This window comes from Mobula birostris, chromosome 15, assembly GCF_030028105.1.
Source record: "Mobula birostris isolate sMobBir1 chromosome 15, sMobBir1.hap1, whole genome shotgun sequence".
In the NCBI taxonomy this organism is placed as follows: Eukaryota; Metazoa; Chordata; class Chondrichthyes; order Myliobatiformes; family Myliobatidae; genus Mobula; species Mobula birostris.
In genome coordinates, this window is record NC_092384.1 from 16,605,326 (window position 1) to 16,620,981 (window position 15,656).

At 38.8% G+C, this 15,656-nt stretch overlaps 1 protein-coding gene across 1 annotated transcript in view; it reads right to left on the minus strand.

The window, feature by feature from the left end:
• The window catches only part of amfra (autocrine motility factor receptor a), a 71,985-nt gene that overhangs the window by 17,336 nt on the left and 38,993 nt on the right, over positions 1-15,656 (minus strand). The window contains exons 4-9 of the mRNA XM_072279372.1: positions 8,113-8,265; positions 7,819-7,859; positions 7,343-7,475; positions 3,723-3,856; positions 2,732-2,842; positions 649-839 (exon numbers count right to left, since the gene is read on the minus strand). Of these exons, the coding sequence (XP_072135473.1) occupies positions 649-839; positions 2,732-2,842; positions 3,723-3,856; positions 7,343-7,475; positions 7,819-7,859; positions 8,113-8,265 (763 nt within the window). The remainder of the gene's footprint in view (positions 1-648; positions 840-2,731; positions 2,843-3,722; positions 3,857-7,342; positions 7,476-7,818; positions 7,860-8,112; positions 8,266-15,656) is intronic.

The window sequence follows — 15,656 nt, forward strand, 5'->3', positions numbered from 1 at the left end:
GTTATTTATAATCTGAAAAGTACCTGGCTGTTCCTCTGCATCATTCATAATTTCTACTAATCTTTCAATATTTCCAGATCATTAAGGATTCCCACCACCACCCAAGATGTGCCCTCTTCACATTGTTACCGTCGGGAAGGAGGTACAGAAGCCTGAAGGCACACACTCAGCGATTCAGGAACAGCTTCTTTCCCTCTGCCATCAGATTTCTAAATTGACACTGAACCCATGAACACCACCTCACTATTTCTTTATTTCTGTTATTTTTGCACTACTTACTTTAACTTAACTATTTAATAGACAAATATATACTTAATGTAACTCAGCTTTTTCTCTACATTTATCATGTATTTCATTGTACTGCTGCTGTAAAGTTAACAAATTTCATGACATATGCCGGTGATATTAAATGTGATTCTTATTGAATCAGTCTTGCCTCTAGCGAAGCAGGTGCTCCCATCAATTACCAATTTCTACAAAAAAGACACACGACTCCCCTTAAGATTCACTTTTCTTCACAGTTGGCGAATGAAATACTACTTTTATGGGACGTAGCAATTCAGGAGATAAAAACTAATAACTTTTGCAGACATTTTAAAATCTAAATACAAGAGCATAATAAATGATTACAAAGCACACACAGATTACCATCAAAATGGAAGAAATGATTGTGATGATTAAGATGTGGCCTGCCATCTACAACTGGCACAGGCCCTATGTTCTCATCCAAGTTGTCTCGTTGGTGAGGTTCGCCAACACGGTCATCTTCAGTGATGTTGAGTGACATTCTGCAGGTAGGACAAGAGGTGTCCTGCTCAAGCCAGGAACGAAGGCATGAACTAGTGATACAGACAGATGCCAAAATCAGTTGTTGCTTCCTATAAAAATATATCCTTTATAAAATTAACCATTGTATTGATCAGCAACCCCAAAATTATTAACAAGCTTCTGATAATTAATAAACATTAATCACTCCAACCAGTAAAATCCAAGCCATTTTCAAATGAGGGCATTTTCAGAGTAACCCAAGGTAGCCACAAGGCACAGAGGTCACTGAACAGTGAAACAGAAGGGTCCTTGGCTTCATCATCATCATCAAGTGCCATGCCCAGTTTGAGCTTTGACTGCCATTGCCCACACGCTCCTGTTTCGGGTCAAGTGGATCAATTCATTGGTATTCATTTCCAATTCTCTGGCTGCTGTCTCCATCATCATTTGTCTTTGTCTTCCTCTTGCTTTCTTCCCTTCAATCTTTCCCATAATTACCATACTCCTCTTTCCTAATCACATGTTCAATGAAGTTACGTTGCCTTTTCATGATCTCATACATTATTTCTCTTTTTGTGTTTGCTCTGTTCATGACATCCTCGTTAGATATTCGTTTTGTCCATGATATTCTTTGCATCCTCCTCAAAACCCACATTTCTGCTGCTACAATTCATTTCATGTTACTAGATATTGTCCAACATTCTGAGCCATATAACATAACTGAATAAACATAACATTTCAGTACTCTGAGGCGGGTTGTCATGCCTAGTTTAGTATTGGTCAGTATACTCTTCATTCTCGTAAAGGTGTCTTTTGCCATCTCTATTCTTCTTTTTATGTCCAAGTCGCACCTGCCATCTGATGTCACCCAGCTTCCTAAGTAGCAAAAGTTCTGTACTTGTTTTATGTCTTCCCCATTTATTCTCAGCCTGCAGATAGGATTTTCCTTCTTTTTGGATATCACCATACATTGTCTTTTTGCAATTAATAGATAGACCCATTTTTGCATTTTCTTCAACAATTGTATCAATTAAGTTTTGAAGTTCTTCCTCCGTACTTGCAATTAATACAGTGTCATCTGCATACCTGAAATTATTGATGTTTTCACTGCCAACTTTGATTCCCAAGATCTCTTATTTTTTGTACTAGTGTTTCACTGTACATATTAAATAAATCAGGGGAGAAAACACACCCTTGTCTAATGCCTCTCGATTTTCGTAAACTGACTCACTTCTCCATCTATCCTTACAGCGGCAATTTGTTCCCAGTACAGATTTCTGATTAGGCGGAGGTCTTTCGAATCTAGATCTAGAGTTTTCTGTAATATTTCAAATAACTTATTGTGCTTCACTTTATCAAATGCTTTTGTGTAGTCGATAAAACAAATAAACAAATCTTTTTGCACTTGAATAGCTCATTCTGATAGTATCCTTAACATCAATATTGCGTTTCTTGTACCTTTGTCTTTCACAAAACCACATTGTTCTTTGCCTATTTCAGCTTGTCCCTTGGCTTCATTCCACCAAATAACATTAATCCCAGTTTCAGTCAGTTCACTGCTACTCTAATTCCGTAAACACAGGATCCATTTAAAAAGCCATCCAGGAAACTAATAGGTTTTAAACTGCAGCAATTAATACAATGAAGAGATGGGATACTTGACAGCTGAACACACAGACATGTTTCAAAATATAATGCCGGCTAAACGCCACGAAGAAAGGAAGTAAAGCTTCTCCTCATAAGGATACACATATCACCTTTTGAGCCATATTATGTTATGGTTTCTGTAGCTGTAATGTACAAGCAAATCAAACAACTTTGTAATTTTTGCGAAATATGAGGGCTCAAGAAAAAAAAATACTGAGAATATGAAAATGAAGTGCTTCTCAAGAGAACTTTTTGCATTTCTGTTGTGATTAAAACATCATCCAGTATAATCTATGATAAATATTCTTTCACATACTTGTGGAAGAGATGTCCACAGGGGAGCTTGCGGGCAGACTGCATAGAGTCCCAGCAAATGGCACAATCATCATCATTGGAAGCCAGTTCCTCAGGAGTGGCAGCTGCAAATCTGTTAATTAAAGATTAATGCACTTAATATTATAAATCACATTTAAATATTGTTGCTACTGCATGTCACTCACTATATTTGTTAAATTTGGAAAAGTTCAAATTCGCCAAATTACTCTTTTTTTAAAAAAACAAACAAGTCAGAGCAACATTAAGGACACTCAGTGCTACTCTAGCCTCAGAACAGTTCATCAAGAATAATATTGCACAAGAAGTTGATCTAACGGTCTGTTACCCAGGTCCACTAGAGTTTACTCAGACCAACCGAAAATAATTTTCTGGATTGCCTTGGAAATATATGAAGAGTGCTTTCCAGTCTTTGAGAAGATGTGTAATTAAAGATTAAAGTCTGTTACAAGCCTTGTGGCCCATCATAAGCTGGTGCTTATGCCAATTTCTGTGGTGTAAGCGACTGAGAGTATGAGACTCCACCCCCCCCCACCCCAACCCCTGGATAGGACGCCAGTCTATCAGAAGGTTAACCCCCAGCATTTTTTGTCAGTATCCATTCTCAGCTGGGTGGACTGGAGCATTGTGTGGTTAAGTGCGTTGCTCAAGGACACACACGCTGCCCAGGCCGAGACTCGAACGAACGACCTTCAGTCCCTAGTCCAATATCCTAACCATTTGGCCACGCGCCACAAAAGATGTGTAACACCCAAGATGCTGGAGGAACTCAGCAGGTCAGGCAGGGGGTGGTGGCAGAGAGAGAATGGCCTAAGTGAGTTTAAAGGCAGTGTGGAAGTTGGAGATAAAGTTGGTGAAATTGATGAGCTCAGCATAGTTGCATGAAACTTTAAATATGAACCTATTAAATATCATTGTGTTCTTCCTTGCCATTAATGATGTGGCAAGTTCTAATTAAAATGTTAAATATTCACCTTGCTTCCATGTTGCCCACCACACGCAAGTAGTTCTTATGACGCTTAAGCCGACGCTGGACTTCATGGAAAAGATAGCGGAGCTGCATGAATATGACCAGGCTCGCCATTGACAGCCAAATATTTCCAAACAACTACAGACAAGAAAATTAAGTTAATTTACAAATAAGAACACAATAGTGCAAACCTTTCAAAACAAAAAAAAATCTTAACAAGGAAAAGATGGGAAAGGACTGCCTGCAATAGCATTACCATTGCAGATCTATCCCAAGCCCAACAAGGTTTATTTTAAAACACTCAAGTTATATCAAATGCATTCAAAACCACTGATTTATTTGAATACAGAGACTGCAAGCTTTTCATTCTCTGGAGCTTGCTTTGTAATCACTGAATAAACGATCTACTACCGAAAGTCTAAGAGCTTGTATAACAATCAAACTCTCCTTGGAGCAACGGATGTTGAGAGGTGACCAGATAGGGGTGTATAAGATGATGAGAGGCATTGATCGTGTGGACAGTCAGAGGCTTCTTCCCAGGGCTCAAATGGCTAGCACGAGAGGGCACAGTTTTAAGGTGCTTGGAAGTAGGTACAGAGGTGATGTCAGGGACAAGCTGTTTTTTTTTTAAAAACGCAGTGTGTGTTGAATGCGTGGAATGGGCTGCCGGTGATGGTGATACGATAGGGTCTTTTAAGACACTCCTGGATAGGTGCATGGAGCTGAGAAAAATAGAGGGCTATGGGTAATCCTAGGTAATTTCTAACGTAAGGACGTTTTTGGCACAACTTTGTGGGCCAAAGGGTATGTATTGTGCTGTAGGTTCTCTCTGTTTCTAAACCGATGTTAGTAGTAAACTGGAGTGTGATAATATTGAAGTTAAGCACCTGGTCAGCCATGCATTTTATCTTGCTATCTTTGGTTAATAGAACTTTAATCAATCGTGCTCAGTTTTAGAAATACACAAGTACAGCACAGGACCAGGTCCTTCCAGAAACACACCCTTCAAACCCATCTGACCCTGAACTAATCCCATCTAACTGCACATGGCCTGTATCCTTCTTTCTCTGCCTGTTCATGTGCCTGTCTCATCGCTTCTTAATTGTACTATTAAGGATTATATTTTGTGAGAATTTCACGTAAGTGTTTACAAACTTCACTCCTGAAATAACCGGCTTGGATATTAAAATCCAACTAGCAGATTCAGTTTCAAGAAATGCAAGTGGCTTTACATAGCCATCAATGTCTTGTTCCTTTATCCAAAACCCCTCCCAACAGGCAAAAGTGTCAATGTACCATTTCAAAATCCTACCCAACCTGAGATCAACAATCCACAATGAGTCAGACCGATAACTACAGAAATTATTGAGAGTTAATTTGCAAATGTGGGAAAACCCTTGGTGGGCAGACGGTGTTGGGATTAAAAGTGAAAAGGCAGACTCCAAATGGCAAAGCAACCTACCCCAAAGAGAAAGCACTTCGAAGAACGCATTCACAATGTTACATGATCCCAGGGTTCAATTCCCAGGGTTTTTATGTTCTCCTTGTGACTGTATGCATTTCCTTCAGATGCTCCAGTTTTCTCCCACATTTCAAAGACACACCGGTTAGGGTTAGAACATAGAAATTTACAGCACATTACAGGCCCTTCAGTTCACAATGTTGTGCCGACCACGTAACCTACAATTTCCCTAGCACATAGCCCTCTATTTTTCTAAGCTCCAAGTACCTATCTAAGGGGTTCTTAAAAGACCCTATTGTATCCACTTCCACCACCGCCGCTGGCAGTGCATTCCACGCACACACCACTCTGTGTGAAAAACTTACCCTTGACATTTCCAAGCACCTTAAAACTATGCCCCCTCGTGTTAGCCATTTCAGCTCTGGAAAAAAGCCTCTGGCTATCCACATGATCAATGCCCCTCATCATCTTATATACCTCGATTGGGTCACCTTTCATCCTCCGTCCCTCCAAGGAGGAAAGGCCAAGTACATTCAACCTATTCTCATAAGGTACGCCCTCCAAACCAGGCAACATCCTTGTAAAATCTCATCTGCACTCTCTCTATAGTATCCACATTCTTCCTGTAGTAAGGTGACCAGAACTGAACACAGCACTCGAAGTGGGGTCTGACCAAGGTCTTATATAGCTGTAACATTACCTCACGGCTCTTGAACTCAATTCCACAGTTGATGAATGCCAACACACCATATGCTTTCTTAACAACACTGTCAATCTGTGCAGCAGCTTTGAATGTCCTATCAACACAGACCCCAAGATCTCTCAGATCCTCCACACTGCCAAGAGTCTTACCATTTACATTACATTGTCTTCAAATTGGACCTCCCAAAATGAACTACTTCACACTTATCTGGGTTGAAGTCCATCTGCCACTTCTCAGCCCAGTTCTGCATCCTATCGATGTCCTGCTGTAACCTCTGACAATCCTCCAGACTATCCACAACACTCCCAACCTTCGTGCCATCAGCAAACTTACTTCTTTCTACTTCTTCATCCAGGTCATTTATAAAAATCACAAAGAAGAGGGGTCCCAGAACAGATCCTTGCGGAACACCACTGGTCACCAACCTCCATGCAGAATATGAACAATAATTATTACGTTTGTGCAAACTATTTTGATGTTGGAAGATTGGAACATTGTCTGACTGAAGTAGATACTTACTATGGATGGATATGGGTGATCTGCCATTGCTCGTGTGGATGGAGGATTTCCCTTTTAATATGCATTATACAGTATATTGATTAAACAATGCTTCTTATGATGATTTCATTGTGTTCAGATGGTCTACTTTTCTGATATTTTTTCAATCATGGTGAAAAAATAAGAATGCTACTGCAGGCTACTACTCAGGCTACAAATGACACCATATAGATGCTCCACACATACAAACAAGTGTTCAGAAGACTAGAGGGATGGATTTGCTTTGCTGCAGGCACCTTCTCACATGTAGGAACTTGATTCGTTGTACCTTGCAAAGGAATCTGAATGGTTGAGTTAAAATTCCTACTTTAACTAAATTCCCTAGTTTAACTAAACACTACTTTTGATTGACTTATATTTTTATTTTAGCATAGTCATACAGTATATCCCCAATATGACAATTGCTTGGTCTATGTTCAGTTCTCAGGAATAGAGCAAGACCTGCATGTTATCTCATTTGCTGTACTGGCTGTGAAAACTGCTCTCTGGAACTCAGGGTATTTTCTGGGACTCTTATCAACAGCTTACAGTCATGACCTTTATTCCTTAATTCCAAAAACTCCTTACATTCAAAAAAAATGTGATGTGCCACTCTAATTACTGTATATCCCATTGAGAGCTTCCTGTTTATGCTTGGCAATGGATGGTAAAAGTCCAGGCAGAGTTCCACAGTTTTGAATGGGCATGGAATCAAGTCTAAAACATTAAGGTTCAATTCAAATTCCAGAATTATGAACAGAACTAATGTTTAGCACATCCATTGGAAAGAGAACGCTACCATTTACTTAGTAGCAGAATCTTGGAAGATTGTCGGCAACCCAATGTTGTTGAACTATAAACCAATTTGGCTAACCAGTTTACCCCAAATCTGGAGAGTCATGTGCAGTTAAATACAACTTACCAGCATGTGAATGTGATGCATTAGATCCACTGAGAGAAGATTCAATTCCATGACAAAATCAGTGTAATAAACATAGGTGCCTTTACTCTCCCAAGTGCCCTCATGATTCAGGTCCCAGAGATGAATAAAGTACCTATAAACAGGACCAACCACAGCTCAAAAGGAAAATTGTGAAGGCAGTCTTAAAATGTTTAACAAATTTCAGTAATTTCATTAATTAAACCATCTCCTCAGTATGCTAGTGTGCTACAAGAATAAATGTAGCTCTACAGCTTGGTTCTTGAAACTTTACTCAACAAGTGACAGTAAAAAAGGGGAAAAACAAAAACACACCTTGGAAATGAAAGGACAGTATTCTAACTTGTTGTATGACCAGGTGACCAATAAACATTTAACATTATGAATTGCTAACTGAACACTGTCACCATGCCACCCACAATTCTTCAAACACCTTGAAAATCATATACTATAGTTACCTCAGAATAACATGCGCTGTCCTTACAGTCACCACCAAACACTGGAACAGAAGAAATTAAGAAATCTCATAATATAGTTCCTTGCAAGTAATTGTGTACAAAAATGGAAATTACTGAAATGAACTTTCTGTTTGCACAACACTGACCAAAAAATGCATCTATATATTAACAATCTAGCATGGGAGATATATTTAAAAAAAGAGAAATCTGTAAAATATCTTTTATTGCAAAGTCTCCATTTCCATACAGAGTGATCACACAATCAGCTACTGCCATACACTTTAGTTATCTTACCTCAGCTGCCATGAAAGAGAGAGTATGCATTCCGTGTGAAAATCCAACCAGCACACAAACCACAGCCAGACTACAACAGGACAGTAACATCGAAACCAGCAGTGCCAAGACTCTGATATGGCTACTCATTGGAGTAGTTGGTGAGAAAGATAACTGGAAGCAAAGAAAGAACAATGTAATAAGTAGAGCAAAAAGAGACAAAAATTAAAGGAAAGTAAAATGCGCCAGGAATAAGATTACATCAGGAGCTACTAATTAATTCCATTCAAAGGACAAAAAAAAAATTAGCTGGATTCAAAACAATCTGTTTGCCCTGCTTAGTTTTTGTTTTGTAAAGACTTTTACACAACTTGCAAATCTCAATCTAACCTGTTAAACTCTGTTTCTGTTACAGGAAAATATGGAATAGTTAGATTGTTAAAATGGCAGATACAGTTTTGGATTAGAGTATCACAAGATTATAAAACCATAAGATACAGGAGCAGCATTAGGCTATTCAGCCGATTGAGTCTGACCCACCATTCCATCACATCTAATTTATTATCCCTCTCAATCCCATTCTCCTTCCTACTCCCAGTAACCTTTGATACCCTTACTATTCAAGAACTTATCAACTTCCGCTTTAAATATACCCAATGACTTGGCCATCACATCTGTCTGTGGCAACAAACTCCAGATTCACCACTCTCTGGCTAAAGAAATGCCTCCACATCTCTTTTCTAAAGGGAAGTCCTTCTATTCAGAGGCCATGCCTTTGGGTCCTAGACTCCCCCACTATAAGAAACATCTCTCCACATCCACTAGGTCTTTCAATATTCGATAGTTTTTAGAATCAGAATCATGTTTATTATGTGACGTGAAATTTGTTAACTTAGCAGCAGCAGTTCAATGCAATATATAATACAGAAGAAAAAATATATAATAATAAATAAATTACAGTGTATGTATATTGAATAGATTAAAAATTGTACAAAAAGACAGAAATAGTATTTTTTAAAATGAGGTAGTGTCCATTTAGGAATGTTCAATGTCCATTTAGGAATCGGATGGCAGAGGGGAAGAAGCTGTTCCTGAATCACTGAGTGTGTGTCTTCAAGCTTCTATACCTCCTACCTGATGGTTAAAGTTAAAGGCATCCGTTAGTCTTGCAAGACCATGGATCTGCGCCTGGAAAGTCTTCACTCTCCAGGGTGCAGGCCTGGGCAAGGTTGTATGGAAGACCGGCAGTTGACCATGCTGCAAGTCTCCCCTCTCCACGACACCGATGTTGTCCAAGGGAAGGGCATTAGGACCCATACAGCTTGGCACCAGTGTTGTCGCACAGCACTGTGATTAAGTGCCTTGCTCAAGGACACAACACGCTACCTCGGCTGGGGCTCGAACTCACGATCGCTAGTAGAACACCTTAACCACTTGGCCATGTGCCCACATACCATCCTACCTGATGGTAACAGTGAGAAAAGGGCATGCCCTGGGTGCTGGGGGTCCTTAATAATGGACGCTGCCTTTCTGAGACACCGATCCTTGAAGATGTCCTGGGTACTTTGTAGGCTAGTACCCAAGATGGAGCCAACAATGAAATCCCTCCTCAATCTTCTAAGTTTCAGTGAGTACAGACCAATTTTCTCCAAGTTTTGAATTTTTAAGTTCTTTATATGTCACCATTCAAATCATCCCCACTTATAAGAGCATGATACAGCAATATAAAATAACAAATTTGTGAACATTCAATACCACACCTATACCTGCAACTTGCATCACAGTGCAGAGCTTTCATAATATCTTCAATAATTAAACCACCATTTTTTTTAACCCATCAGGGAGCTAGTACAAATCTGATTAATAATATTGGTTCAATATAATCAAAGCTTTGAGAAATTATGTCAGGAGGATCATCTGAGGTTCTATGGACTGAACTGGAGGGTGGAGGAAAATATAATCACATTGTTGGAAAAGTATATCTAAAGTGCAAATTTACAAGCAAACTTTGAGAAATGTAAAGTTAGTGAATTTTAGGCAGAATTTAATTATCCAGATATTAGTTGGGCTCCAGTCTAAAAGGGTAGAGGAGCAAGTTATTACAATTCATAAAACAAATTCAGCCAGTATGCAGTAAGCACAAGAGGATTGGGGGTCAAGGGTTGGGGAAAGAGAAGACAGCAGTTGAAAACTGAAGTTTTAAGGGAATGAGACAGAGCAGGGGAAGGATTAAAATCAGTGAGAGAACACCTTTGTGATGAGAATTCAAATTCTAGTTAGAATTCATATTGTTAAGGAAAAAGGACAACGATAAAACAGGATTGAAACAATACACAGCCAATTTTACTTGGCTGGGAAAGGAAGAATAAAAATATGGACAGTAACCAGTTACTTCATGCTATAGCTGTTTCAAAGCAATTGGAAGCATTTAAAAAGATTCAAATGATACGGAAAAGAACTGCCAAACGTGGAACACCCGGACTGGGCAAAGTTTGTACAGGGTAGAAGGCAAAAAGGGCAAGCCTGTGAAACACCTTGGCTGCACAAATCTAGGGAAGGCAACCTCCAGCCCCACCAAACCCGTGAGATTGAGGCGCGCTTGATCCTACCCCAAACCCCGGTTTGTTTAGATGCTGTGTCATTTGCTACCGTTACAAATTGATGCCACGAAATAACAGTCAGTACACTGCATATGATTAACGGAATTATATCTATGAGTCTTAACTAAAGGGTTAGTAAAGAATAACTAAAAGAAAAGGGCCCATTCTAATTAAGTAGTGAAATGTGCACAAGTTGGAGCTCATCTTGAACTTCTCTGTCATTGACTTGCTGTGCCCTCGGTCAACGTGAAAGCACACACCACCTTCCGAACTTCACTCACAATCCATCTCGAACAAACTGGTCTCCCACTGGATCCTATGCTACAACCGGTTCTCCCCAGCATCTTCTCTCTTCATCTCCTCTCAAACAAAAACTCCAAGCCCAACCTTAGTGTTCCTCACCAAAGAAACCTCCCCTTAATCCGACCATCCTAATTGGATGGCACACATTTCTCCTCTCACTTATCTTCAACAGTAACCCGAACATAAGCTGAAAAAAAACAGCTTGCTCACAATTTGAAATACATACAGCGCACAGGTAAAAAAAATATAAACCAGGGCATTACATCTGTATCAAAGAGAAATAACACTATAAAAAGTCAAGAATGGAGGCATAGGGTGAAAATTAATAAGGAACAGAAGAAAGCAAAGAGGTGTCACAAAAATAAGCAAGTGGAACGTTTTAGGATTTTCTTCATTTTAAGTAGACAGTAAACAAGACAAATAAAAGGGAACAAAAGAGGTGAAGGATACGGTTTGAGTCTATTTTTCTAAGAGCCCTGAAATTGGCATGGTGTATGTGTGTAGAAAGAGGAATATTGGAAAACAGCAGAACAGGCTGTTGAGAAAGTAGATGAAATATAGACAGGACGGAGGAGTATATGGAATTGGAAGGGGATAAACCTAGCAGGACCAAATGAAACATATCCCAGGGAGTTAAAAGCACCAAAGGAATGAATTGCAGCTACTCTTCATTTTTCCTCATCATTGCAAAAGTCCTAATTGAGAACAGAAATACTGTAATATTAATGCTATAGTTTACCTCCTTTTCAATCGTAATTAAAAAGGTCAATTTCTTTAATTTCAGTGGTAGGCAAATTACTTATATCAATTTAAACATTCATTCAGAAGTAAAGTTCAGCAGTGAGTCAAGGAAAACCATTTTATGGGAAAGTTGTATTTGATTAATTTGAAGGAAACATAATGAGTCCACAAAGACAGCGCATTTGTGGAAGTCTATGTAGATTTCAGCAAGATTTTAAACAAATTTGTCTATGGTAAACTAGTTAAAATATGATGCTGCACAGGATCCAAGAGGGTTGCAATTTGGTTCAAACCAGTAGCAAAAAGCAGATAATAATATTAAACTAGTATTTTTGTGACATACACAGAATTAACATTTTAGAATTTAGGGATCTGTAAGATACTTGCAGATGATACACAAGTTGGCCAGACTTTCAACTTCATAATTGTATGGCCAATCAGGCTGAAAAGTGACAAATGGAATTTAATCCAAAAGTACAAGATAATGTATTTTACTTAAAGTAAGCAATAAATTGTGCAATGTCCAATAACAAATTGACCTTGCAGTGTTTGTCCACAGATTCTTCAAAACACTTAGAAAGAGAAATCACAGGAGCACGAGGCTTGTTACCCATTGAGGCCAAAGAGGAGGGGGCATAAAATAAAAGAAACCTAAAAACATTAAATAATGCTAGAAACATTTAGATCATATAGCTTCCGTAGAAAGAGGAACAGTCAATGACATTTCATTCTCAGTTCTGATGAAATATTGTTAACTTGAAACACTATTTCTCTCTCCATAAATTTTGCTTAATCTATGAATTATTCCCATCAATATTTATTTTCATTTCCATTTTCTAACATCTGCAGGTTTTGTTTTAATAGATTTAAGTTAGTTGATAGCAGGGAGAGATACAAGATGAATGCAGAATAAAAGTCACTCAGAGTGATTGAGATCTTTAATCCAACATCTGGAAGAGTAATCACAGATCCATCAGCAATTTATAAAGTGAATGTGAATTTAAAAGGACTCTATACTATAGAGTAGGGGTCGTCAACCCGTCGATCTTTAAGACTTTCCCAGTAGATCCCGAAGAAAAATCAAAAATAAATACACAAATACTGTTGTAATGTGAGCATTATAAAAGTAAGTAATACTGATTAGGCTAATATAGCAATATTTTCACTAAAAAGCTGTTTGTAAAGAGAGATTGTTTCCGGGTTGCGGGGGTTTAGTTCCGTTCTTTCTGCCCAGTGCGTATGTGTGTAGTTCCCCCACCATGCACCGCGTTTTCAGCGTAGCCTGTGCTGCATCAAAGTGACCAATCAGATTAGGTAAGAGCACAGACTGTCACAAACATCATATATGGCAGCGTCCCCAACCTCTGGGCCACGAAGCATACAGGGGTACAGCGGTAGTCGGGATGCACACAGCACATTTTTAAGAAAAAAAGCCCAAATAAACAAGATAATTAATTAGGTGCCACCCAGCACGTGAATGTCAACCCAGATCAGAGACGACGCAATCGGCAATCGCTTGTGATATCCTGACAGCATAGTGGAGGCTCCATGAAAGAAGGTGAAAACATACAAATTCCATCCAGAATGGGAAGAGGAATTTCTATTTACCTTGGTAAAAGACAAGTGTGTATGGTTGTGCCACCAAACACAAGCACTGACTAAAAGAGGGAATCTGGAGCAGCACCACAGCACCAAACACCAGGAATTTAAAGACACCTACTCCCCAAAGAGCGCAATTCGTGCCTGGAAAGTTGAGGAGCTGAAATCGGGGTTGAAGGCCCAGCAATCATTTTCCACAAAACGCGCTGCTCAAAATAAGGCTGCTATTGAAGCATCATTTCGTGTAAGTCACCTTTTGGCTAAACACAAGAAGCCTTTTACAGATGGCAATTTATTCAAGGAAGCAATGACCATTACCGCAGAGACTGTTTTTAATGACTTTAAAAACAAAAACGGCATCACAACCGCAATACATAATATACTGCTTGGCCCTGCAACAGTGACAAGGAGGGTAGAGTCACCGTCAGAGGACGTGAATATTTTTCACTACAGTTCGATGAATCCCTGGATGTAAGCTTGTTGTATTTGTCAGAATGGCTTTCCAGGATTTTACAACAAAGGAGGACTTCCTCACTCTTTTGCAATTAAAGGAAAGAATGAGAGGTGAGGATCTTACAATGAGCTTTTAAAAATATGTCAGTGAAAATGACATCCCCATTCATAAACTGATGGCAATTACTACTGATGGGGCCCCAACAATGCGCAGTGTGTGCGTTGGTTTTATAGCTCTAAAAGTCAGTGCCTACTTCAGGTCAACTTATCTATGTGAAATTGCATTTTCACAGATGAAAATTACTAAATCTAAATACAGGAGCTGACTTACTGACAGACACCTCACTAGGGTTGTCAACTTTCTCACTCCCAAATAAGGGACAAATCCCGGACATTTGTGTTTACCCCGAGAAAGACTACCACGACCATCAAGCTTTGCGTGGGCACCTGTGTGCGCATGTGCGTACGTGCCGGTTTTTTTACCCCACGAATCGGTTTTGGCATATTTTCATTATTTCTACTTTATATAGGCTGTGTATTTATCATATCATTCCTGCTTTTACTATATGTTAGTGTTATTTTAGGTTTTATGTGTTATTTGGTCTGATTTGGTAGGTTATTTTTTTGGGTCGGGGAACGCTTAAAATTTTTTCCCATATAAATTGCTTCTTCGATGTAAAGCATTTCGGCATGAACGGTTTCATAGGAACGCTCTACCTTAGCGGGGGGAATACGTGACAGTTGGCAACCCTGCACCACACAGACTGTCTCAGACTGGCTGTCTGTAGTTATGAGCCAAATTTCAGGGAACTAGCAGAAGGTATTCAGCCCCAGTCATCACACTGAGTGCAACAGTCAATATTTATTAATTTATTTTTCATGTTGAAATAAAATTAAATAATGAAACTTAGAATTAAAGGTGTGAAGTATTGTAATATTCTTAAAGAAAGACAGCTACAGCCTGTTTGATATGCTAGTTATAGTGTTTTCTTGTTTGTAATTCGAAAGTTTGACAAAAGTATTTTGTGTAATTCAAATACAATTCGGCCAAATAATAGGCCTCAAATTGGAAGTACAATCTGAGCTGTTTTTTTCTCTAAACGATTTAGTAGGTAGATCTTGCCTTTCACTGAGGTCGAGGTAGGGGATCTTGGGCTTAAAAAGGTTGGTGACCACTACTATAGGGCTACAGATCAAATGCTGTAAAATGAAATCAAGTTATACGTCACTTTGTTGACCAGTGGGCACAAAGGGACAAGAAGCTTCCTTCTGTCGTCAACTTTCTGATTCTATAAAGTCAGTTGAGATTATACAAGATGCACCTTTATTGCCGAGTTCTTTACTTATGAGTGCTTTGAAGCTCAGAAATTAAATCCTGATGTATTTGCTCATGTTAAGTCTACCAGGATCAAAAGGCGATCTTGTGGAACTGAGCAATGGTTTACTTAGCTGTAAAGGTGACAAGACAAAAGTTCATTATTTGCGCCCTCACAGTAATACTAAAACAATTCATTTGTTCAGTACACAAGATGAGTTCTGCGTAAACACTAGAGCCAGTATAACACCAAATATTGTCAGAAATTGCAACATTGCTAAATAGTAGCTGTAATAGAAGTGATACAAGGCAGAGAACTTTTTAAGTTTCTAATTGAAACTGTTTCCATTTAAACTGTGCTAAAATTAAACTACAATTGTTTTGTCTAAATGTGTTGATCCAAATCATGTTTATAAAATAGTAAATGGAAGAAAATAAGCAGCAAGTTCATAAAAATATTTTAAATTTGAGCGGGATAATCTTTCCTTTTTAACTTGCTGTGTGTTTGTAAGTGAAGTTAAATAATCTACAATACAAACCTGTTTAGGTACAAT